This window comes from Triplophysa rosa, linkage group LG17 (assembly GCF_024868665.1).
Source record: "Triplophysa rosa linkage group LG17, Trosa_1v2, whole genome shotgun sequence".
NCBI classification, from domain to species: Eukaryota; Metazoa; Chordata; class Actinopteri; order Cypriniformes; family Nemacheilidae; genus Triplophysa; species Triplophysa rosa.
The window spans coordinates 15,416,440-15,444,236 of record NC_079906.1 but is presented as its reverse complement, the minus strand read 5'-3'; the positions used below and the strand labels follow the sequence as shown (position 1 = coordinate 15,444,236).

The 27,797-nt window shown below is 38.4% G+C and overlaps 1 protein-coding gene across 1 annotated transcript in view; it reads left to right on the top strand.

Moving 5' to 3' along the window:
• Positions 1-277: 277 nt before the first annotated feature.
• ajap1 (adherens junctions associated protein 1) overlaps positions 278-27,797 on the top strand; it is a 50,861-nt gene continuing 23,341 nt past the window's right edge. The window contains exons 1-2 of the mRNA XM_057357230.1: positions 278-1,055; positions 20,686-21,398. Of these exons, the coding sequence (XP_057213213.1) occupies positions 1,027-1,055; positions 20,686-21,398 (742 nt within the window). The 5' untranslated portion in view covers positions 278-1,026. The remainder of the gene's footprint in view (positions 1,056-20,685; positions 21,399-27,797) is intronic.

Below are 27,797 nucleotides of genomic sequence, written 5' to 3'. Positions count from 1 at the left end.
GTGGAAAATAATGTACACTGGTTGAGTTTTTCATAGCCGAAACTCAGACTGATTTATGTCTCCGAACCGAGATTGGGAAAGAATTAGGTTCAGACGAACTCCACAGAGAGGAAAGGGGAGACGATTTCCGAAATGTTACAGATTTTACTTTAAAATGACGTCACGGGCTTGTCAGCTAAAGCAGGACTGGCAGGTTGTTAGTCAGACGGAGGAGGACAGGAGAGAGAGAGAGAGAGAGAGAGAGAGAGAGAGAGAGAGAGAGAGAGCGTGTGAGAGAGGGAGGATAGCGCGCGCAGTGGTGATAACGCTACCCATCTATCCAAATGACGAGCGCTCCGCTCATCGCGCAATGGAAACTGCCCGTCCGCGAACTCCGTCCTGCTAAAGTGGCGTGACTCTTCTTGCCTTTTCTTTTCGTGTCACCAATTTATTTGAGTGCGCAAAGATCCGAGAACTATCGAAGAGGTTCTGTAGCCGCTTAGGACATGATTTTGCGCCACGGAAATCTCAGTATTCTATCTTGCGTGTCTTGCCACAGCTCAGTCTGATGACAATGTAGAGAAAGTGCGCGGTGACCGAGAGCGCAGCGCACGGGCGATGTTGACGCCGTCATGTTCCCACAGCTTCTTGACTTTTTCCACTGGAGTATAATCTGAGGCTTCTGAACTTGTGAATGTAAAGAAGGTTGGCTGCTGAGTAGCAACCGATCCGTCCAGCTGCCCACGCTGCCGCTGGGTCGCTCGGCGCATCCTTGCCCACTTTCGGGGAGAAAACAGCAAGCAACTAAAAGGGGACAAGACGCGTCCTTGTTTTCGAGAATATTTGGCAATCTGTCGTCGGTGCGCTTTGGAGAGACCAGGAGCTATTTCAAGCTTTCCGTTCCTCGGGATATAAAACACTAGAATGTTAACATCCGTAACATTTGGAGTAAGGTGTCTAACTTAAGGTTATCATTACGCGTCGACGTTTGTTGGAACGCATAAATGGACGAATTCCAGGAGGACTAATTCGGAATTGTCTGGGAAAATGTGGCTGAAACGGTGTGTCACACGCAGGTAATAAATATCCCTGTCTAATCTCCCGACAGCAAGAGTTTGACATGTCTCATCTATAGGCGCCGGTGGAGAGACTAAAACGTATTATACGCCCGCTGCCGAATATCCTCTTTTCAAAAACAGTTTTTGGTCAAGTTAATGCGTGTGATCCTGTTTTTACATGTCTAGCACGTTTTGAATCTTAAGATCTCACGTAAACCTTGTTCAGAGCTTTGGTTTGTTAACATTTTTGAGCAAATGCCTCACAATAACAAGATTACGCTCTAAATATTTTTAAGCAAGCACTCATAATGAACAAGATTACGAATCAAATTGCGAGTTTTTCACGCAGCGATCGCTAGGGGTCGCCAAATAACCGCTCTACGGGACGAGAAGACATGCACGCATTTAGGTCGAGTGTAAATTGAACATAAATCTCATGCAATAACATACGCATGTAATCTTCTTGGTTACTTTAAAAGGTACTACTGTGAGAGAGTCCTTTGATCACATTATTCAAATTTGTGTGAACTGAAGTCAAACTTGACACAGGTGAAATATCTATTGTGGATTTTTACTTCACTTAATAGCATGCTTTGAGCATAATATAGAAAAAAATAGGTAATACAGTGTGCGCATGAATTCCAACAGAGCCAAAATCATTGCACTTTTCATTGAAATTCCTTTGATATGTCAGTATTTAATGCAACTAGTTAAGACGCTCATATGTATTCATTCTAATAAGAAGAATACCGCCTGCAAACCCACAAGTTCGTTTCTATAATATGGCAGAGTTTGGATGTGTCCTTGCCATTACATCTGGTTACCAAATGTTCCAAAGACAGAATAGAACATAGCGATTGGGGTTCAAAGTGAGAATGATGATGCCAAAAGAAAATCTGTGTGTAAGAAAATGAAAGATGTTATTGAATGTTAAATTAAGTAACATGTTTCATAATTTAACTCTTCGGATATGTTTAGTGTGGCTTACTCATAGCATCATAGGAACATTTCAGAGAACAAAATGACTAGGCTATCCAACACATAAGCAACACGGTTGAGCCTGATACGTTGAGATGAAATTTTTAGAAGTTGTTTTGTACTCAGATGATCTAAGACAGACTAAAAAAGAGTTGAACAGGTTTTATCAAAGCTGAAAGGTTTGATGTCAAAGATTTTTAATGACAGTTCTCTGTGCTGGTATTGATGTACTATTCATTTTTGGGTTGTGAATGTCAATAAGAACAAACGTGGTTGATTTGCAGCTATTAAAATAATACAATTTAGCGGAGTCCTTATTGCACTCCAAGTCTAAGTTAGTTCAGTTATTAGGTTATCAGAGAATCTCCCTCAGGCTGTAAAAAAGAATCCTCACTATTGCATGTAGGCAGAACAGCCTTGATGAAGAACATTAGCCGCAGCTCTTAATGGCTCCATCAACTTCTTTAATAACAGCACATCAAGGTTGCGTTCTCCCGAGACTCTTCGGTCTCCAGCGTACTTTCACTGTGAATATCCTTCATGTTCTCATAAAGCCAGTGTGGCAAATTGGGCCCGATACAACAGACTGGGCATGTATCTCCGTGTCCAGTTTACTGACCTGGAAGCTGCTGCGGGCTCTTGGAATATCCAGCGATATGGGAATGTGGGAAATATCAGGCTGTTTACTGACCTGAGCAGCAGCTGGTTCATTGCTGAGTCTGTCACTGGAAAAAACAAGCTTGTTTTGCTTTGAAACAAGCTGCTTTGCTAATTGTATTTTCTGAACGTTTAAACGACTATCGCATTTTACATTTCCTTCTTCCCGCGCCAAATTCCGTCTCCCTGCCTATCAGACAGGATTCTCTAAGTGCACGCTGCACAGGCTTCAACATCTTAAATGACAGCACGCAACTATCTCATTACCATGTACACTGTAGCGTGTAATAGCGTGACACTTCTGTCATTTTTATTCCACTTTTGTTTCAAATGTAAACCACCGGCACACAGTAATACATGCCTGGTTAGTTTTAAGAGTGCTTCTGCTTTGCATTTGACGCTCTCGACGGTCTGATATAATGGCAGAACGGTTTGATTGCTCCTACCGCCACTTAAAGTGTTATGTAACAAAGTCTTCAAGGCCTCAATAAGCCAGAAATGACTCTTAACAGCAAAGTTAATGTGGGTCCAAATATCAGTGAGGTTGAACAGGGGACATTTTGGAAGGTCGGGGGTATCTGACTCAGGAATAGTTCCACTCAGGAATAGTCATTCTAAGATTTCGAGTACGACACTATTAATACAATTTTAGGAAGTAAAACACATTCTGGTTATGTAGGTTTCCCATTCACAAGTTGATATTCGCATCTACACGTTTCAAGGTTTCTTCAAAGCTTAGATTAGAATCCAGAAAATAGAAATTGTCACAAAGTCGCACCTATGAACAAGCTGTATTTAAGACTCAGGATTTGTCGTCTCATCATGGCTTTAGTGTATCTCTCAGCCTGTGAAACAGGGTTGGCAGGGCACACCTGAATAACACAGTCCCACACACTCTCACACACAATTCATGTAGCGCCTTTTGTTCAATCAATACCATCTCTATAAAGCCTCAACTGTATCCGTCATGGCACAAGACCAACAGAGCCCTCAAGCCCTCCAGGGCCATGTTTCGCTCCCCCTTTTGGTTTCTCCACACACAGCTTGAAAATGAACAGTAAACACTTTTATCCGAGGTTAAAAAGACTCTGAGGATTTCTATTCTTTACAGCTCCAGACATCCATGTTTGGCCTGAAAGCAAATCAACACTGCTAACAAATGAAACAAATCGTTCATTAATGAGGCTTGTAGTTATTATCTAAGCTTTCACATACGTGCGCCAGTTTCACTGAGTCCGTGAGCCACGCACACAGTTGTGCTGAGGGATTTATTACGGTTTTAATTGCCTGTGGCTGTTGTGAATCTCCTATCTGTAAACTTGTAGATCCCCGCAGTACAGATGCAATGTTGCTCTTTTCAACCATAATAACAGCTGATCCTCTCCTCCAAGGCATGTTCCTTACTGAAGAGGCAGGGAAGGTCTGTTTGTGCGCGCACACACATTTTTGACGTTGTTTACTGTGCTTAAGAGGGACTTTACTGTAGTCACTTGACCTACTATAATAGAAACACACACATATAGAGTCACCCCGTGTTGGACAATGCTGTTAAAGTCCATTAGGGAAAGGATGGCCAACAGTTTCTGTTTACTTTGAAGGCAGTTTATACCATTATAGATTGACTCAAGCCTGCCGAGGAACGTGGTGTGTTATTGGATTATTTTTCTCTTGTGTGCATGAATGACGTAGTGGAAGAATAGACATCTGCACCACACAGCTGTTTGAAAAAAGAACATAAAAGTGCACTTGAAAATGCTCCTGTCTTTACAACTATTTTTCAAAATAACGCTTGATGCATTAACATTTATGAAAATATTAAATGAACATTTATCATAAATTAAATCATAAGCTTCGAAAAAACAAAAGCAAATTGTTTGATTGGGGATCTTCATTTTGACCAATTTAGTTTTCCAATCTGCGAATCAGCACAATCTTTGGATTCAAATTTGGATCATTCATCAAGTTTCTGTTTTCGCGTTTGCTGTAGTGTTTGTTGGATCTGATATGAGTATAAGTCTTGGCATTTTGAGTTTAATGAAAGTAAACAGAATGTAGAAATATGACATTTCGCGATTCAGCCAAACAGCTGTCCTGCGGGAGATGCTAGTGGCATTAGTCCATTTTTCATCTGCTCGGGAGGGAAGAAAGCCATTCAATTTATTACTATCAAAATATGTCATAATTTCTCCACTAATCTGCTCTCCTAAATCACCTAGTATCAGAGGTAGAAGATAACTATAATGCCTCATTTATTATTCATAACTGGCCCTTCCTCCATGAATAACATTTAATCTGAACACACCAAGTTTCAATTACATTTATGATTGGTTGTAAATACGTTTACCTTAGGGCTGGGTGATACAACTAGAAAGTCTCAAGATGTTTGATCCATATATGTGATGGAATAATAATCAGAGGGATGATAACCAAAACCAGTAGATTCAAAAATGTTTACATTTAGAACTGAAGGTTTCAAAAGTGCTTTAAAATGATTGAGATGCATTTTCCCGAAGGTTTTGAAAAATGCTTCAGAATTTCATCTGTGAGCACCAATAACAAAATATAACTAGGTCGTTCACTTGTACAGTATATGACTTTCTTCTGTGCAACACAAAATAAGCTATTTTGAGAAATGTCTTTGTGGTTTTGTGTCCATACACTGAAAGTCAATGGGGTCCAGTGTTGTTTGGTAACCAGCGTTCCACAAAATATCTTTTGTGTTCTGCAGAAAGAAAGTCATACAGAATGAATTTCATTTTTCGACTAACTATCCATTTTCATACTACCAAGTTTGGACACAAAGTAACACAACATCTTGCCAAATGTCAGGTGCATTACATTCTCAATATTTATGATATTACCTAATGTTATAAGTCAAGCAACAGTATCACAACTAAATCAGCTACATTTCTCAGCCCTGTTTTAAATAAGTGAATGAAACTTCATCTTCAAACCCCCAGAGTTTCTGGATCATGTTTTTGCCTGTGATAATGACTTGCGCTCGAGTTCCCATAACGCTACATCAGAGCAAGCAGACAGGGGAACTTTAGCTTACATGCTAATTACAAGTCTCAGATAGTTTAGAAATGTAATTGGACAGTGTAATTGCTAACTATGCATGACAGCAATATGGACACCAGGGACACATAAACTGCCACAGAGAGTTCTGGAAGCTCACTGGATGTTTTACATACACTGTGACTTATTGAGGTCAAGCAGAGATGGTTTATTTAGCGTGACGAGGCAGTAATTTGTGCCGGAATGCAATATATCATGTTAGTACAAACACGAGTCGCTATTGGTGTAGGAATGAACAGAAGCGATATAAATTGCAGCGATTCGTGCGGTGGCGAATCCTTTGAGTCCATCACAGCTGGAGTGCAAAGAGTTGTTTGCATAGCCATCGACTTCCAGAGACTTTGCAAACAAGAGGGTCTGGATATCTCAAAGACGTTGTTTTAAATTAAACACATGGAGGTTATGCGAACATCTGATTTCATGGGGTCTTTAAAACAGTTACACTAGGCTCAAGCTCGTGAATTTGCATTCAGAGATCTTGTATGACGTCCACAATGTCTCTATGGAGATTTGATTGACAACACATTTGATTGGACATGAACAATAATGACAAAGTGGTTCTGTCGGGCAGATAGCAGTTGTTGAGGGGTATGATGGAGAGAAAACGGACGAGTCTGCCCTAGAGGCTCAGCACGCCGTGTACAACCAACATGCCAAGTTGTCTGATGGACACTTTTGAGGTATAAATAGCCAGCTGTGGGGTCAGTAAGAGTTTGACATGCTTTGATGCAGCAGTTACGAATATTCTGTCCACAGATTCTTTAAAAGGCCCCCAGTGTTTTGTTAAATCTTGCCCCTTTGAAACTTGATACCCAGATTCCATCCTGCCCCAATGTCTTAACTTTGAAACCAGACAGTATTTGGAAAAAAATCAGCTTTGGTAAAGGTTTCGGCCCCCCACGGCCCTCTACACAGCACTTCGTAATTGATTCTATCAAACTGGCTTTATGCTTTGGTTAACTAATTAATTTTAAAGGAAAGACTACAGATTTGAACATCCTAACATGGGCAAAACATGACTTTCTTCTATATAAGAAAAGAAGATTGCAGTTGTCCCCAACAGAGCTCCATTTCAGCATTTATTCCTGGTTAGCGGCTGGTCATGAGGCTTTAGTGCCAAATTCCAGTGAGCTTGCCAGACACAGAACTTGCCATCTATCCGGCCTTTTTAAAAAAAACTTTCTGAAAGTCATGTTTAGCCGAGGCATTCCGCAGCATAATTTTCACTGCAAACTGCATTTAAAAAACTTAAAATAGTAATCATAACAGTATCTGTTGCTTTCGGTCCAATGCACATTTATTGAAAGCAGCTTAAAGGTGCTATGTGTAATTTTTTGGAGGATCTATTGACAGAAATGCAATTTAATACTGTATACTGTCTTCAGAGGTGTATAAAGAGCTTACATAATGAAGCGTTATGTTTTTGCTATTTCTATCTACATACACAGCAGGTCCCATTACACGGATTCTTCATGTTGTTTCTACAGTAGCCCTAAACAGACAAACTGCTCTACAGAGTTTCGTAAATAAGTTATCTCCTTCGGCAAAGAAGCGAAAACGCCACGACATCTTTGTACTTTGTCCGTAGTGCTTTGAAATGGAAGGTGGAGGGGTGGAGTTTTCTGGTGGTTGCAATTCGCAACCTCACTGCTAGATGGCGCTAAAATCTCATCGTTGCTCCTTTAACAGAAAAAGGCTTGATAATTTTAGGGTTTATTAGGGTACACCCTATAATATCCTCTGGATAATACCATGTTTGATCTTTAAGGCTATTTTACTACAGTAAATATATTCTGCTATTTACAGACTATTTCACATACATTAAACATGCATACAAATCTAATTTGTCCTTAAGCCTCAATAAATCAGGGTTTAAGTGACTATTGATGCTGAAGATTGTTCTTAGAGCTGGAGCAGGTCTAAAATAAGAGAGGATTCTGGGAAAGCTCTGTGAGAACATTGTTCAGGACACTGTTCATCTGTATTATGAATTTTCTGGAATGGACATTTTTCGAGTCATTAATTGCTTTGACCATTGAATGACTTCATAGAATAAGGGCACGTTATACCCACAGAAAAACTCGCGCATATTCATCATTTAAGCCCTCCTCAAGCTCTCCCGCCTACACTGAATCATCAGCATGTTCATTGGTTTTTCTGTCACTGTTTGCCAGTTTGTAGATCTGAGGTCAGTAATTCATCTAGCAGATCTGGTGGGCTGCTGTGTGAATATTTGTGTGTCATATAGAACAACTCACCCTCTCTCTTTTTCCTTCACTCTCTCTGCTGCTTTATTAGTGGCTTGTCTTTAAAGGAGCAACGTGGAGATTTTGGCGGCATCTAGTAGTGAGGTTGCGAATTGCAACCAAGGGCTAACTCGACCCCCTCCACTCCCTTTCAAAGCTCTACAGCAACTGACACAGGACAAATGTCGTCAGGGTATGTAGATAGAAATAGCTCATTCTAAGGTAATAAAAACATAACGCTTCATTATATAAGGTCTTTACACACCTCTGAAGATATAGTTTTGTATATTATATTGCAATAGATCCTCCAAAAAATGACACACTAGACCTTTAATGTTGCATATGTGTGGCGTGAGACCTGTGTGAAGTAATAGGAGGATTAATCTCGGCTCATGTCTTCAGTGAGCACGGGCGGCGTGGAGGAAAATGGACTGCGGTCTTTAAAGCCCAGCTCGTAATTTTCTCTGCGCTCCTCAGGACAGGCGTTTTGCTCAGACACTTGAGTCAAAACTGACCTTCAGGCTTGAAAGTGATGCAGTGCCGACCTCTCTTCTCTTGCCATTATTATTGTGCGCCACTCTGCCTTAAAGGTACAAACTCTTATTAAAGGAAAACAAAAAATAACAAGTGAATGTGTCTTTTCTATTGTGAATCTTTTCTGCAATCTCTTTTTGTCTTTAGGGTGGTATTTGTGTGTCACCAATAACATTTAATAGTAGGAACCAAGAGAAGTTGATCCTTTAGTATAAGTAAAAAGACTTTAAAATTAAACAAAGGCTTTAAATGCATGGTTGCCTTGTACTCATAGCAAAATAGCTTCCCTCACTGGCTGGTTAAACTTGCACTGGAGTTTTCCCCTGGTTTTCGGCCGTTTCTCACTCGTTTACTGATAGGTCGCTCTCAAAAGAGCCTGTAGGCATCTGAGGTGGGTTACAGGTGGGGCACAGCGCAGGTCAGATGACACGTTTCCTGTCCCGCTCCTACGCTCCCTGAACGCATGAGCCGACCTCAGTGTGCAGCCGAGCTGAAAGCATAGATTATTAATAGATCAGATACAGCCTGTGGTTTCAGGAGCAGAATGAAACAGATGTTAATGGTTGTCATTCAGAATTACTTGAGCCACTGAACTTTAAAGAGCCCCATTTTACAGACAGGTACACAGTGATCCGGTTTAAGCAAGGACGTGTGGAGTTTTCAAATCCACACAAATCGCATTTATTTTATTATTATTCTTACATCCACTTTGTTATAGTCAGTATTATTCCTGTCAGGCACTAAAATCCATCTTTCACTGTCCTGGTAAGGGAGGATGCCAAAAACTAAACTTTAAAGTCTGGGATCTCCTGGAGCTGTGAGAGAAGAGAAAAATGAGTAAATGTGATGGAGGTCATAAGTCATCTGTCTGTTTTTCACCAGATGCTTTAGCAAATGTTACTGCCACAAAGTCATGTGGTGGGGGTTTCTGAATTAAGCTGTGTTTTAATCGAATGTAAATCCAAATGCCATTAGAGTATTACAGTACTTTAATATTTTGGTATGTTTAAATTAGCATGCCACTATTTACTACCTCAACAAGGAAACAATGAGCTCATGAGAGCCAACAGAAGCCATTACCTCCCTCTGAACTCTAGCCAGTGGAAAAATGAGTGCTTAACACATTTGATCTCATATTTCAAAAATATTTGTTTAGTTTAATTTTGGCACTGCAGACTCTTTTCTAATCCGATTGTTTTTAAGCAAGAACTTCCTCCTGGCCAACTTAGAAAAAACGCCCCGCTTTCAGATAAAGAAAAATGGTTGTCACTCTCCAGTTGATGTCTCTTTCTTTACATTTAGCCTGTTCCCTCCATTCAGATAAACAGGCACGTTTGATCACGAAGAGCTTCCCCTGGAGCAAAAGATGCACGAGGGACAGAGAGAGAGAATAAGGAAGAGAAGGAGAGCAAAAGGACCCGCGTGGAGCTATTCATGAGCTTATTCTAGCGCTATGCAAATGAAATATCTCTTCTATCTGCTGAGGTCTATTTTAAGTGTGTGAAAAGCAGCATGGAGACTTGCTTTGGGATATACTTACTATAGAATGCAGGATAAAGTGGCTTAATGCATGAGAAGCGTGTGCGTTTGTGTTCATGTACACATGAATGCATGTCGCTGTGTAGGTGTGTAACATCTTATAAGTGTAAAACGAATATTATTGTTTGTTTTAGATGTAACGCAATGTGTATACACCATTTAAAGTTTAAAAACGCTGTATTTTCCACATACCGTGCATGTTTGTATCTCCTCTTTGCCCCGCCTCTCTGAAACGCGCTGATTTTTTTACAAAGCTCATCGCTCTGAAAAGCGAGGTGTGCTATGATTGGCCAGTTCACCAGTGCGTAGTGATTGGTCAAATACTGCAAGCTTTTCACGGAAATGTAACGCCTCTTACCATATTCGGAACATCAGGTTCCAAAGCAATTTTACGGACAGGCGATACAATGAGATTTACAGTTACGCCCACCTTAACTACGTGTAGATTTGGGTGGTCTTAGTCAAATCATGTTACGAAGTTAGGTAGATTCAGGCAATAGAATGCATCTTTTGTTCCCACACTTTCATTTGTGCAAGTTTACGTGTCTAATACATGCATGGGCAACTTATAACACACCAAAAACACAGAAAAACACATACCGCCATATGACCCCTTTAAACTGACTTGAAAATCTTTTTATGTTTTGTATAACTTCTTTTTATAGGTTATGCGAAATGCAAGCAGATTTTTAATATTTAATATCATTTAAGTTCAGGTGACTTGTAAAGCCAATTTCATTCATCTTAAAAACTGTAGCTCAAAAGTTGCCTCAAATTTTGAAGTTAAATCAAATTGGCTTTACAAGTCATTTGAACCTAAATTATATTAAATTGACATTTTTTTGACAAGTTTTTACAGTGTATGCATGTCAATAAATATAAGTTTAATGTACATATCATTATAAATATTTAACATTTTCAATATTGACTGAAAGATGAATGATGTCTGTTTGTATATTATATAGTTTATAAAGACAAGATTACAAACAAATTTAAAGGAAAAGGTGGATCTGGTGATGATTTTTAACCCATATCTTGTTCAAAAATCTGTTCCCACTATTGTGATCTTTTAACTGTCAGTCTGAAGCCAGAAGTGGTGCTATCCGTCTCTCTCTCACTCTCTCTCTCTCTGATGTTCACATAATCCCACTAATCTAAGTTTCAAAATTGATCTCCAACTTTACTCCACACAATTCTTTCCAGGGGTGTGGGAACAATCCATGACATGGTTTTAAACACGTATTTCCCACAAATACACTCATGAAATTTCATTCGAAAACTTAACTAAACCTTTTAAGGAACATAATTTAACAGTTACAGTATATCTAAACCTTTGTTGAGATGGCTATGAATATAATTCACATGTTTTTTTTCTCAGGAAATTTCCTTCAGTAAATTGACTGTCTGTAAACTGTTTCAGGCCTGTCTCATAAATTTTAATGACATTATCTGATGTTCAGCTGAACTGAATTGTTGAAAAGTGGACAGTGAAGTGCCAGAAGGATTTGTTTAACACTTGTGCATTCCTTCAGCCCAAATCCAAAGGTACCGGCTGGCAGAGACGACGCTTTCATTTAAAAGTGATTGTTTAACACAGCTATGCATCAATATTTTTTCCCTTTACACTGTGGTCAAGCACAGTAAACTTCTATAAAATACAGAGATGACCTCCCAAACAGTAATTTTCTAAAAATTTCCAGTTAAAGGGGTTCCTATGCCCCTGATTCTTTTCAAATCTTCCCACCACCCCTCATGTGCCAAGTCTCCAAAACATTGTATAAACCCGAGATCATTTTTTAATGCAACCCCAATGCACAGTTGACCTTTAAAGGAACAGCAGGTACACACCATATTGCCATAAATAAAGAGTAAGAATTTGCTTCCTTTCTGAATCTGCACATATCGTACCCTATGTCCTTGTGCATTAACTGCAAAAACATTATTGGACTTTCTCAGGCATGTCTTTGAAAATCTGTTCAAATAACCTCACTGATTTGCTGTATTACCCAAGTCTGTGTTAACAGATTACTGCATGCAATCCCTCCTTTAGCAAGTTAATGGTGAGGCTTTGGGATGACGTCACATTTCCCCCGACAGCGAGGGATTTGTCCTTTCCCTTGGCTTAGCCTCATTACACACACTTACTATCACAGATAACTCTGTCATGTTCCTCTAGCCTATGGAAGCATATTGGTAGCAATTATCAAATTGAAATGCAATTTGCAAAATGGCAATGCATTATGTAAAATGACAATGCATTTACGTCTTTAAATATACATTTAAAATTACATATGTGCAACATTAGGTGCAAAATGAAAATAGTACACAGTACAGACGTGTGTACTTGGGTTTTTCCACATGGATGGGTCGTGTTTGGGCTGTACAGACTCACAAAACGAACATTTCTGAATGATTGTGTGAAGATATTGTGACTAAACAACACTCAAAATATTGAATGTGTTCATGATGTGCTCCGCCTTCACACAATGATGCTGTATCGGGGAGGGGGCGTGGCCAGTTTGAAATGCATTCTCAAGTCCACATTGAATTTTGCAACACTCGGCGCGCTGTGTAATGAAAATGCAATCGGTTCAACCCGTGAATGTTAATGCATTTAGGGAAAATAACATTTGAATGATCATTTTGCAACAGTTTTGCTTGGTTATCTTAAACACATATACTCAATCCGGGGAATGCATTTTAATTTTAATTTTGCAACTTAAAGAGCGTTAAAATATGCATTCAAAATACATATTAAAAGTAGTGTGGGAACGGACAAATGTCAATTGTGTTATTGAATTTTCAATTTCATTTTGCACCTAATGTTGCACATATGTTATTTTAAATGTATATTTAAAGACATAAATGCATTGTCATTTTACATACTGCACTGCCATTTTGCAAATTGCATTTCAATTTGATAATTGCTACCAATATGCTTCCATACTAGCCTGCTTCCAAATGGAATTAGCTTCCATGTCTGTAAAATTTCAACAATAATTTCAAACAGTTTGCTTTTGGTCATTTATGTTCTTAAAAACACCACAAATGTATGTTTTTCATTTAGGTAAATGTTTTGATTGACAGTGCTTTCAAGCTAGGCTATACATTTTATGAGTTTGTGTTTCTGGGATCAATCCTATGACCTTGGGGTTGCTTGAGCCATGCTTTACCAGTTGAGCTACAGGAAAGCTTTTTAGTTTAATCTCTTTCAATACCTCTCTCCCATTTTTGAAGCATTGTGTGTGTGTGTGTGTGTGTGTGCGCGTACGTGTGTTGAGAGGGCGTATGTGTGAAGAGGGAGTCATGTTCTGTCATCATTGTGGCAGGGATATGAAATGTCAGTGCAAGGCTGTTGGTGATATCTCCCCCACAGTCACAACACACACAAACACGCACAGCTGAGCACTCCAGAGGTCCCCCCCACACAGATCAGAGCATGTGAAAAAGCCATTTACAACGCAGTGATCCGACATGAAGCATATTCTAACATAGCTCTGCTTATAGCCACATGCAGAGCCATTGAGAGAGAGAGTTGCGTCAACTCCGTCGACTCCAATGAAACAGTTTTTTCACAGCAATGGCGGTTCATGGAGCCTCTCAATAGTTCCCGGAAGTTCCTAGTAACGCATGGAGCTGCAGCAAAACAGATCCATTGTGACAAACTCATTTAATTAATAAAAAAATGAAAGGAATAAAGCATAATATACATTATAAAGCATAAAGCAAGAGAAAACAACTTCCTTGAACTATCTGGAGGCTCCATGAATCACGTGACACTCGAAAATGTTTAACTTCCGTTGTCCCATTGTTGCGACTCTCTCAACGGCTCTGGCCACGTGTGTTTATCAAAGCAATCCATAGACCACAGCGGCTATCTGTTTGTTAGATTGTCAAGACTCGGAATGTGTGTTTGCTATAGACGGTTTCATCTCAACAACATAAAGAAACGTTACTGTGCATGCGCCCTTTTGTGACCCCAACTTAACTTCCAGTACACATTCACAAACAATACAGTGCCTGTAGATTATTTCTGATAACAAGCAAAAGAACCCGAGAAGAACTATTACTTGGCTAAACTTGCCTCTCCAATATTTTGAAGTTAGGCTGCGATACCAAGCTGAACCGCTAGATGTCAATGTACCATGCGGTTTGTTTAAATGCGACCGAATACAGGACCCATTCAACAAGTTGTTTATTTAATAAAATGAATATACAACAAAAAATTTACAAATCGTTAATTTAATACAATTATTATACAGTAAAATAACATTACAAATAAATACGAACATAAATGAAATAAAATATAAATAGTTATAATATTAGACACTAGCCAAACACAAACCGGAAGTTTACTGGGGATAAACAGAGATGGCATGTCTTATTTTATTTGTATTAGGGCTGTCACGATTGTGAAATTTGGCTGACGATTAATTGTATAAATCATTGCGATTATGACGATTAATTGTCTGTTTTAGAGTTTTGACTTTTAATTCTCATATATTTTTTATTCAGCTTTGAAACGACCATATTGTTCTGAATATAAAGACTATGTTCTTTTTCTTGGAAATACTTAGGAAAAAATTGGGTCATCATACTTAAGGTTTAGGCTTTTACTTGTCAATAATACAACCGCCAAATACTTGTAAATGAAGTAAATTGATCAGAAGTGAATTGAAGCCACCATTAAAATGCTATCAGTCATAGAAAAGCTTCTAGTCTGTTTTTTTCTCACTTGCAAGACTACAATAAAAGTTTACTTCTATGTTAATGAGATTTTGGTAGACTGGTTTTCACACTGAAATAATATTAAATTGTACTGCAGGTTATTTTTATGGTATATGCTAAGTGATTGTGTTGTGGTGGTACATTTTACAAGTATTACCATGCTTTAGTTACAATATATACAATAAAATGTGCAATATGCAGATGCACTACAGCTCCCCCTAGTGTCTTCTATAGGGATGTGCAATAATTGCGATGATCTGAAACAATCGCGATGAGACGATTATTTAATAATCGTGACAGCCCTAATTTGTATTGCTTGCATCCATATGTAAAGTGTAAAGTACTGATTGGACTTTGCTTTGAATAATAGCATCTGCCAACTGCATAGACTAAATATCCTACAAAAACACAATTATGCCTTTATCATTGAAGATAAATGTTACACCATTCAATGTTTTGCTTGGATACGATTAGAATACATGTAAGCATAAAATTTGTACTGATCATTTCATCTGCTTCCTTAAATTCTCTCTGCTTAGGATAAACCAACACACTGATCCACAGGTTCGGTTGCATGCGTATCCGACTGACTCACATATAAGCTTCCTCGCTCATCCAAAATACAGAAACGGAATCCATATTTATTTGCAACACTTCTCTGAAGTGTAATTCAGCTGAAAAAAATTGGCCCATGAGTCATATGTCAGCGAGCATTCGGCTTACCGTCATAAACCATTCCGATCGGGTTTTGCGGGTTCCGTTGTGTGTGGAGATTATGTGTGAGGATTCGTAATGGAACCAATGAGATCACAGCACTCGATTGTCCTGTGTGAAGACTTTAGCTCATCGGATGTGAGGACAGCTGACTAATGCACAGGACTAGATGTTCCTGTATTTACTGCTGCCCATATGCTCATCTACCAAATCTCCTTATAGTAAACTGGGACATTGCTCAGTGTTATCTCCTTGGATTTTAAGAAAGGTACGCTTGCATTGCTTTTTTATTACAGCATACTTTAGTCTAACTTTAAACACTGTCTATAGACATTTTCATAGGACGCGCGCGTGCCTGACCCCCAGTTAACTTCCGGTTTGTGTTTGGCTAGTGTCTAATAATATAACTATTCATATGTTTTTTAATTTATGTTCATATTAATTTTTATGATTATTTTACTGTATAATAATTGTATTGAATAAATTATTTGTTAAATTTTGTTATATGTTTTTATTTTTATTTTATTAAATAAACAATTTGTCCAATGGGTCCTGTAGTTTTGTCGCATTTAAAGAAACCGTATGGTACATTGACATCTAGTGGTTGAGCTTGGCATCGCATTCTAAATTCAAAATATCGGAGAGACAAGTTTCGCCAAGTAACGGTTCTTCTCTGTTTCTTTTGCTTGTTATTAGAAATAATCTACAGGTTTGTGAATGTGTACCGGAAGTTAAGCTGTCACAAAACTGCGCATGCGCAGTAACGTTTGATTATGTTGTTAAAAAGAAACCGTCTATAGAATTCTGCGGAAGGTTTATGTTTTTATTAGCTACATCAGGATTGTCTGTTTGTTGTTTTACAGTCAGTGGCGGAGCCAAAGGGGGATCCAAGGTGTCACTGAACACCCTTGGCATCCAATTGGACACCCTGGGTGCCTGCCACCCCAAAATTTGATTCGCTACTTGTGTTGATTGACATCAAATTTCAACTCTCGTTGAACAAAGCTTTTATTTTGACGTTTGGCGGCAGTGCTGCACATGACGTCAACACGTGAAAATCAAGCGAGTCGGTGTTTAACGCTATCTTTACTTTGTTTAGAACAGAAAAAAGTTGTTGTGCGATGGATTGTACAGGGCGAAATCTGAGATTTCTTTTTAAAGACTGACGAAAGATAGAAAAGAAGCAAATGGATCGCTGCAATTTGCTAAACAAATGGAATATTAAAAAGTACACGCTTGCTTGCTAGCCATTTCAAGTCAGACTCAGCCAGGTAAGTATTTTTTGTTGAATCATACCATTATTGTTTTACCTACTTTTTAACGTTACACTTTTAAATGTTGCGTAAATGTAAAGTTTTCCCAGCGTTTTCTAACCTTAGATAAATATAAACAGTGTTGGGAGAGGTCCCCTACTTCTTTTAACATTCTAAGCAGGTGTACTTCATACAAACTTTAGAAATACACAAAAAGGAAGCATTGTGTTTTAAATAAGTTTCACTGTTTAGCCTTGGCTTTAGGGTTCCTAAACATCTTTTCATTGTGTAAGTTAATGTTAGGCTCCATTAACAGATAGTATCGGTTCCCAACATACATTGTTTACATCAGGGTCGGAAATTAACAGAGGCTTTGGGAAATAATGACAACAACGTGAACAAAACTGCTCTCCAAATTCAAGATAAAAGAGGAAAAGCAGTCCCTGCATAATAAAAAACTAGCTACGACAGTCGCAATCTAAATAAGATGAGGTGAAAATGAAAGAATGTGGATGACAGTGTTTTTGCTCTGCTACAGCTTTGAGCATTACAGCCAATCAAGTTCATGGTATGAATATACTGGCCAATCGGAGACGTTTGAATGATTCACCGGTGAAGAAGAGCTGTGCTGAAGTGCACCACGCTCAAAAAGTTTATCATTAACAACCGCGTACAGATCCGATGTAAGAAAGAGATTCATTAGTCAGACTCTTTACTGTATTACCTGAAGCCATTGAGTGTTTTAGTGATGTTGGATGTTCTTTGTTTGTTTTCTATATATTTCCCAGACTCTATTGTGGGTTAGTGAAACAATATAAAAGTGCCAGACCATACTTCCATAACTAAGATGCTCAGAATGGCTGCTGTGGGAAAGCAAGCCCCCAGTCTTTTACGTCTTTCAAGTCTTTGACTGAGTAGCATGGGTCAGTTAGGCCCCTACAGCAGTCTTTTATTTATGTGTTACACAAAAAAACCTTTATTTAAAGCTTTATTTAGAGAAGCAAAGTTTATAATACATTTTGGTGATTTTACCGTTTGGATATGTACTCTTTCCTTTTTAGATGCATTCAAGAGCTTTAGCCTACTTGTATGCCTAGAAATAGCTGAGTTTATAATGTTATTCTCTTTACTTAAAGGTCCAATGTGAGATCTATTGACAGAAATGCAATATAATATCCATACCTATGTCTTCAGAGATGTATAAAGAGCCTTACAGAACCTATGTTTGTGCTGCTGTTAAATCCATGAACAAACCTTTTACAATGCATGCAAACATTGTGACTATTATTCTAATGAATATTCAGTTGATTTCTGTTCTATTGTTTTTCATTGCTTTTCACATTCAGTGGTTTCACAATGCATATATCTATACATGCCCTGTATATATACAGTATATCACAAACATACATGTACACAGATGAGCTCTTTATATTTAAAGAGAGAAAGATGGAGAGCGAGAGAGAGACATGTCATGTAAAGGTAAAAAATTAAATAATAATCAAATGAAAAGTATTTTTACAGGTGTAGTGTTGAAGGTTTTACGGTATCACAATAAACAGGTTGTGAATGAGGGCAGGTATTTAGTACGTCTCTCTTGGCATGCTGTGAATTCAGATTGCTTGCTATGAAAATCTAAATGGAAACAAGACCTTTGAATTTTGGCTGTTGTGTTGAATTACAATGCAGGATCTAAATGGGCTTTGCTATGCTGACCTGAATTGTAGATGATGCGTTATTAGAAGTAAAGAGCAAGGAGGGTTTGTTCATGGTAATCTGCACTCTGAATTTCTCTCCTCTTTCTCACCCTGTCTGGCGACCCTTTTAGTTAATTTCATTAATATCACAGCAGTCTGTGTGAACTCGCATTACGGTATACCACCTAATTTTATCACAAACCACCGGATGGGTGATCACTAATAGCACGACATCCCTTCCGATACGTGGCCTTAAGTAAATACAGTGACGTTCTTGACAGGAATTAGGTTTTAATGGAACACATTAGCAGAGGGAGTGTGAGTCAGGGGGGCCTGGGGGTCAGCCCAGTGGGATTGAAGGACCTTATTAGTGAGGTAAAATCTCTCAGATGAGTGGCCAACCCAAGGTCCTGACCCAGTTCAGTCAGACCAGATCCCACAAGTACGTTTTTTAATAGCAAGGGTGGTATATATGAAGAGAGGCTGGAAGAGGTGGATAAATGGACTGCAATGGCCCTCTGCTAGCGTGCTCGGGAAATCCATCTCAACCGGCAAACAGATGGAGCAGCATGCCAAACAAGCTCTAAGTGATCATGGTCTTAAGCAGAGGTAAATGCGAGGGCTCTCCATACTAAAGGAGCATAAACTTCCTTTTATCTGTAATGGCAGTGAAGCTGAATTCTTGTCGTGTGCCAAAGCCTTTTTTTAATAAGGGATTTATAAAATATGACATCCTTTGTCTCAACTTTGTCTTAGATCTTTCCTGAAATTACAGAGAAACGAATGAGATAATTGCTGGAATACATTAAAGGCACTGTTCACCCAAAAATAAAAATGTTGTCATCATTTACTCACTCTCGAGTTGTTCCCGAGTTGAATCTGTATACATTTCTTTGTTCTGATGAACACAAAGACAGATATTAGGATGAATGCTTGTAACCAAACAGTTCTTGGCCACCATTGACTACCATAGCAGGGAAAATTACAATGGTAGTGAAAAGTGTCCAAGGACAGTTTTGCTTTCCTACATTCTTCAAAATATTTTCAAAAATAAATGTACAAAACAATTTTCCCACTGTGGAAGTCAACAGGTAGCCAAGAACTCTTGAGAGTGAGTATGTGAAGACAGAATTTTCACTTTTGGGTGAACTGTTCCTTTAAGAGCCAGGTACAGAGCTATATAAAAATGTTCATTAATTTAGAGATAATCTTGATTTAGATCAATTTAATAATATATTTAATAACATTATTTATTTCGTTTGTAGGCTTTGCAGACTGCAGACTTTAGTTTGTAGACTGAGTTTTTTCATTTGTGACATTTTTTATCTCTTCTAAAATTAGATGAAACATTTGACACAAAGCAAAAGTTCCCATTCAATGTCCATTTTATGAAATTGCTGTCTAGGAGAAAGTAAAAAGATGATATGTGTTTTATTTAATCATTTCATTGGTGTTTTTCCTTTTATATGGGAATCCATCTCCATTACAATTGTGTTTATGAAATATGCACCACATAGCTATTATACGTTCATGTGTGGGTTCATTAATTCCTCTAAATTAGCCTTTGACCGTGACCAATACTGTTGAAGGACAGAAAGATTACAGACATATCTTGATGAAGTCTCTCTCTGGATCAATACAGATTATTACATTGTATTCATATGTTTTTATAGCAGCTTAGATCAATGCATTTATGGTTCAGCCTGCAAGCAAAAAAACAAGACCTCTTAGAAAGTCACAGAGAGCCGTAAATGAGGGAGTGAAAATGTGGCAATTTTTGATTTAAATGCTTTGTGTCTAGTCAGTTAGACCACTGACAGCCCCTTATTTTAGGGGCAATTTAAAATGTATCAGATACAAAGTCATTGATGAATGCAAGGGCTATGTCTTCAAAAGTAAATGTCTTTGAAAACAACATTGAAGTGTGCTTTCAGTATCTAATTGTTACAGGGGAATCACACATCTAATTAATATTGGAGTTCAATTTATGAGAATTTAGTGAGTCACAGAGCAGAACGAAGCCTGGAGCGAAAATCACTAGACTGGAAAATGGTGTTGGAAATAAGGACATTACAAAGAGTACTATATAGGCCTATCTCTTCAGCCCTTAAAACATCTAACAAGATGAACTTTTTAGTGTGTTCCCGCTCTCTGATGTGGCAACAGAGGATAAAACAAACGCTTTGATTAAGGTCCTGATTTCTCTCTTTCTTTCTCTGCTCCACAGTTCAGTGGTTGCTTGGAGACCAGGGGGAATGCTGGGATGTAGAATGTGGATCCTCTTCATCCTTGTGCATCTCACAATGGATCTGTCTCTGTGTGCACCAGCAGGACAGGGACTCGCCCTCAAACTACTGCCTAGATCAGTGCCTCGCCGGCAGCCACACCCACCATCCATTCGGGACACGCTTATTGGCCAGCGATTGAGGACTCTGGGTGTCTTACTTCGTGGAGCACCCCCTCTCCTGCCATTGTTAGGGAGCCACAGGGAGCTGGGGGGCACCAAACTGTGGGGCCGAAAGGACCGCAGGTCTGTCCATACAGGACAACTTTGTGCGGAGTGTAAATTGGCTGAAAGGAAGTTGGCTGCATCAGCGGAGGGGAGTAAATTTGATTTAAACCTTCATTTATCTCGTTCACGGAGGCAGTTGAAAGGGGGCTATGACTCTTTTGAGGGGAGGACCACCACAGTGGCAGGATTTATTGTATGGGGTCCTACGGGGCCCGATGATGGACTTGAGGAGGAGGCGAGAGGGACCCTAACCCCCACAGTCACCTCTTTACCCCCCACCACTACAACAGTAGTGACTAGCACCACCAGTCCCCAAAGGACGTATGCGGTTGTTACAACCGTGCACCCTAAGAGGCACAGCACCACACAGCCAAGCACTAACTCTAGAGTGACTGCCAAACCACCGAAACCTTTTGGGGACACACCAGGTAAGAGAGAATTGTGAATGACTAATGCATTATTCATTTCTCTGTAAGTTGATTTAGCTTTTGTTTTGTAATCTGTATAATGGTTCTACATAAGACACTTAAAAGAATGGTTTACCCAATTTGGTTATCGTGTACCTAAGTCAAAGGCCCGTATGACTTTCTTCGGTGAGACACAAAAGGAGAAACTCTTGAGAATTTCTACAGTTCCATAGGAGCAAGAATGTAAAATGGGTTTGGAGTAAATGATTGAATTGATATTTTTTTTAATTGAATTGTTCTTTTTATAAGTTACGTAAGGTACAGATTTTACAGATTGTGGTATCTGATGGTTTCATGCATGCATGTGGTGCAGAGCTCTTTGGTGCTCATACCACACAGTACACTGCATCAAACATATTGTGTGGGTATTTTTGTAGAAAAATCGAGTGTACAATACTAAACAAAGTTTTACTTGGCACGCAACTCTCAGGCAACTTACAGAAAAGAAAGTGGTTGAATTGTTCAAGGGCCAAGGGCATACATCTTGGTAAAAAATATTGGCATTCTCTTAAAATTTTGCAGTGGATAAAAGCCCAGATTAATTATGGAAAGCAAGCAACTAATACAAAAATAACAGGTGTTTGTCAAAGGAGGGTTTTTTTTAGGATTTGTCAGGTTTTGGTCACTTTTGAGTACAAATTTGTTTCCAAAATATACTTAAGTGGGTACTAGGGCTGTGACGATATATATCGCGATCCATAATAATTATACCAGTCTAGGTTTCGATTCTGTGTTTTATGCACAGCTCTTCCGTGAACTACGGCTCTTTGATCAGTAGGAAGTATTGCTCGATCTAAAATTACTACGAGATTGAATCATTTATAACGTGCATTTGAAAAAGCAACACTCGTCATTCTAAATATACTTCATTATCATGAAAATACCTGAAAAGGTTTGAAGAACAGCGATAGAATATGATCATTGGCATTTCCTGGAACTACAGGTGCATCCCAAATCGCGCACTTATGCACTATTCTACACCATTTGTAGTATAAATAGTGTGAGTAGTGCGTTCACATTGAAAATTCTTAAACAAGAAGTGCACTTTAAGTACCCCGGATGATGCACTTTTTCAACCGAAAATATGAAGTGCGGAACTGTGCACACCTTACGCACTCAACGGTCGCAGTTTGGCTTGCGTAGCAGAAGGGAGATGGGGCTATCAGACGCTGTTCAGCCAAACTCTCCTGCTGAGCGATAACGCTTCAATCTGATGATGACTAAAGTAGTGCTGGGCAAACAGATGAAAACTACATTAAATGTACAATGTACATTGATTTGATTTGAAATTGAGTTTTATTTCACACGCACAGTGCCGTGCGATTGACGTCATTTGCGCTCGTCTGGGAAACCGATATTTTTCCGGTTAGTATAAAACCATTTAGTATTCCATTTGGGACCATACTACCCTTCTAAAATTCATACACTACATGGTTGAGTACGCGTAGTGCATAGTTTAACTGCATAGTGTATAGTATGCCATTTGGGACACAGGCCGTTTCTCAATATGCGTTCTTCAGCGGTCTTGTGTCTTCGTGTTCTCGCTCTACATCATCAATAACCATCAAAGTCCATTCCAATACTCAAGAACACAAGAACAGAGAACGCATGAACGTACCCGGATGTGTTCTCGATATCAAGGATGCATCGTATGCAGCCTTGCGTGCCTACGGAATCCGCTTGAATTCCCAGAAGTCACTGCGACGCGTCCATCCAAGTTTGTTCTTCCGAGGCTGCCTCGCAAGACCGGTCTCCACAAGAACAGTCCGTTCTTTGCATTCTTGGAATTGAGACACAGCTTACGTGTGTAATCGTTTGGAGTTTCTGCGCGAGAGCACCCTCTGGCTGTCGGATGTGGCGGCATTTAACCGTAATTAATTGAGAAACTGAGCATAAAAATGACACAATACAGGTACACACACAACACACACACGCATACATGCACGGACACACACTATGTTTTATAAGAACTCAATCTGCATATTGTATATACTGTATATGTCATCTAACCTAACCTAACCTTTACCCAACGCTTGCTGAAAACAATCTGCTTTTCTGCATTTTTACATTAAAATATTTTTACATAAAAAAGTATGAGACATTTTTTTCTCATGAGAACCAAAATAATATCCAAACAAGGTCAAACTTTGTGTGGAGACAACATAGGGTTTACCAACACACACACACATTTGTGTGAATTCACTAAACTATAGCATACAGGTAATGTCATGCTATCACTGGCCCTAGAAAGCAGCCTACAGTATAAACAAAATTTTGCCATACTGTATTGTGATTTACCCCCACAACTAAGCGGTCAGAGCCGACTCGCAAAATTCGGAGTTATGCTGTGCGTGCAAAGTGCATTGTGCAAAATAAATGATTTTTCTGATTTTCGTCACTCTTGAAATTAAACAACACAAAGCCCTTGCGAATGAACTGCGGCATTACTGTCCTCTGTTCATTTGTTGCGATTTCCCTCATCTCTCCTAAAAGAAAGATGATTACCATTAGCTTTCATGTTTGCCTAGGCTGCAATCTGTCCTGTTTGTTTGGTATTGCAAAGTGTTAAGATAGTCATCCATTCAGTACAGTGCCCTCTGGGTACATCAACTTGTGCTCCATAAATCTGTGCAAAGAGGGGAGCAGTCTTGACACTTTTTACAAATTGGTCTGACACTATCTGTGTATGCTGTACACTGAGATCTGTTACAGTGTGTAAATTGGACATATGTTTAATGCACAATTAGGTTTTACAAGAGAGCACAGTGCAACCATAGGCATAAAAAATAAAAGACAAATATCCTGACCTCCCCACACCCCCTCACTGATGATCGCAGGGAAATATGTTTTGATCCCACAATTTAAAACTGCAGCTCTATGCTACTTTGAAGTTATTAATCTTTGGCAGTTTTGGACAGTAGCAATAGATTACATTAGCCGAGAGGGATATTAACAATAAAGACTCCAATATAATTAGATTCATGGTACGTAATAAACAAGCGAGAACAATTTTATGACTGCCACGAATGGGAAAACTTGCACACATTCATGCATGTCAAATTATATTTTAACACAAAGGTCAACCTCCAATCAGATGTCACAGCCTCATTAAACATAGGAATGATTAGCTAAATGAAGTCTATCTGGAATGACGACAACAGTGTCATTACATGTGAAGGCCAATGTAAGGATTCCATTAGTATCTAAAGTGGTTTTCCAATAATCTCCCGCCCCCTTTTCTTCATTCATTCTGATTTTCAGAGGCTCGGCAGCTGAGAAAATGTTGTACCAGAAGAACAGCTTACCGGAAACTTTATCTGGGGAATTTTGGAAATATTCCAAGTTTGAAAGATACCAGGAATTTATGGGAATTTTCGGGAATTTATGGGAATTATTAAGAAACATTTTGTTTGGTTATAATCTGACATGCATGCAAACTAATACAGATTATTATTATTTTTACATTTTTGACTGATTTGAATATAAGTAGAACTTTAATTCTGAAAAACTGCAATATTTTGTTAAATATATTTTATTAAACATATTTTAGTGGTAATGAATATTTTACAATTCATGCAAATGAATAGACATATTCTAGGCTATATGAATAAATACTCCTCAATCAGCATGCTTGCTAAAACAAACTATAACCTAATATATACAATACTGGTCAAAAATTTGTATACATTACAATTTTAAGTGATCATCATTCAAGCCTGCATTTAATTGTTTCAAAATACAAATAGTAATAACAAATAATTTTAATTATTCGAAGAAAAAATGATCACACATTACAAAAAATATTAAGCAACACAAAATTGATGAAATCAGCATCATGTGTCACTGAAGAATGGTGTAATGGGTATGGAAAATTCACCTTTACATCACAGAAATACATTAAATATTAAAACAGAAAACTATTATGTTTTACAATATTACTGTTTTGTTCTGTATTTTTTATCAAATAAAAGCAGGCTTCATGAATAAGAGTCTTTCAAAATCATTTAGAACAGTAATGTGTCCAAACTAGGGATGGGCGATATTATATCGTTTGCGATATACCGGTAGAAATTCCCCACACGATAGGAATTAGTCTTCCCGCGATATAAACGATAAATTTTAGTTGATGACGTATTTCTTTGTGAGACCCATTCACAGCTCATATGTGAAGCGAAAACGGGTATAGCGGAGGGCGGACGTGAAGCTGAGAAAGAGTTTGCACTAAAGCTCTAAATCTCGTTTAGGTTGGCACTGTAGATGCATCCGAGTTAATGTTTAGTTTCACTTTCGTTTTATTTAATTCGTTTGTTAAGTATTCGTTGAATCATAATACGTTACACCACAACATTTAGTTTGGCTAAAAGTATTTATTTAAACATTCGTTAGATGTTATGAGCGCGTGCGCAAATTGTTTAGTATGATTTCTTGCCTATATACAGCATGAACGGAGCGTCCCGTGCGCAGCTCGCGCCCACATGTGCTTTCATAGCGACACAGCGTGCACAGCACTGCTGCCTGTTTACATACAGTACAAATGCGAGTTTGTATTACGTTATTTTAAATATGTTTATGAGCGTATAAAAGCATGGATTATTTAATTAGATTTCTTTTATCCGCATTTTTCTGTTCTCTTTCTGTAGCGCGAGTCATAGACAGATTCAGTGTATGTTGCTGTGAGAAGAGAAGGTTCACACAGTTCAAGAGAGTGATTAACAGCGTGATGCGATCGATCGTTTCCACCCAACAATAGAATATATACAGTTTTAGGTATGACATGATGTGTTTATTGAGCTTTAGTTCATTTAACTTTTCTTTACTACAACCTTTTGAAGTCGAATCTCACTATTATATTTTATATTTACAAAAATACTGTATGTATATTTTAGGAGCTGTTTGATTTGGGGTAAGTTTTACTTTTTGATAATATTTGTTTTTCTGAGGGTCTAGACTACATGCAGCTACTATCACTTGACGCAAAAAATAGCGGTGGATGGCGTTATGGATATATCGTCATTTTTATTGTTATCGCAACAAATACCAGGAATTATCATGATAGAGTTTTAGGGCCATATCGCCCATCCCTAGTCCAAACCTCTGACCAGTAGCCTACTGTACTTCTGTATGATGACAGAAAACTGGCTAGCTGAAAGTAGAAGAAAGAGCATCACAGCTTGTGTTAGCTAGCCTCATAAATTGTCAAATAGTGCTGGCTTACATTTAACATATCTGATTTGCTGGCTAGCTACTGAATAAACACATTATGGTATTTGCTAGTTAAACTTTAAAACCATAGTTAAATATATTTAACCAATTAATATCAAAATATCAGTTTGTAAATGTGATTGACACATTTTATTATATTTAAATTTATTCTTCAATATTTATTCTTTCTGAAGCAAATTTCGGATTCTATGTGCAATTGGCTTAAGCAGTGTGCTGTGGGGATGTGATTGATAATTGTGCAGGGTAGACTAGAAATTCAACTGAAAATGCATTAAATCTGGTTGTTTTAACCAAGGTTAATATGCAAGATTTTTATTCAACTACATTTAAATTCCCCTGTTATAGTGTAACCTGCAATTTTGTAAATTCCCCGTTTTTTCCCATATATTCCTGTTAATTCCCTTATTTTCCTGTTAATTCCCATGGAAAGTTTCCAGCCTTGAAAATTCCCAGAATTTTGCAACCCTAGCGGTAAGCAGTTTAATCTAATTTTTGCTGCTAAATAATTTGACCTTAATTTGAGTGGTCTGTATTTTTTTGCCCCTGTGTGTGGAAGCAAGTGTAATTGGCTCATCCAGACAATGCTGTAATGTTTTTGCATATTTTAATTATCTGGTGAATAGATGGAATACCAGTGTTAATTGCAGTTTTAATACACCCGAGGTGTGAAAATTGAATCATTTGTTTGCCACGCACAATCCGTAGCTCTCTTGAAGCGCTATTTCGCCATAAAGAAAGAAATCATGGAAAGTCACCCATCAATGATTCCAACAAGATAACAAGCAACCACAGAATATTAATACCTCAGCAGTTAAATAATAGAACAACAGTCATGTACTGCAAATAGAAAGCCTCCTCATTGATAAGTGACTTCCCAATTTTAGGAATGGCTTCATGGTGGCTGCAAAAAGTTGTCCACAGAAAACATTTAAATGCAGCACGACCCGTCTTTAAAGCTTTCGATTTATCCCAAATCTCAATGTATTATGTAGCATGCTTTCTTGTTGTATCTTTTATATGAAGTATGAAAGTGAATCCTTTGTAGTGCCCCACAGGCATGCCATAATTATCCTTCTCTGTGGAGCTGGGTCTGAACTTGTCTGATAAAACGAAATCCTTATCAAGGTGATATTCCTC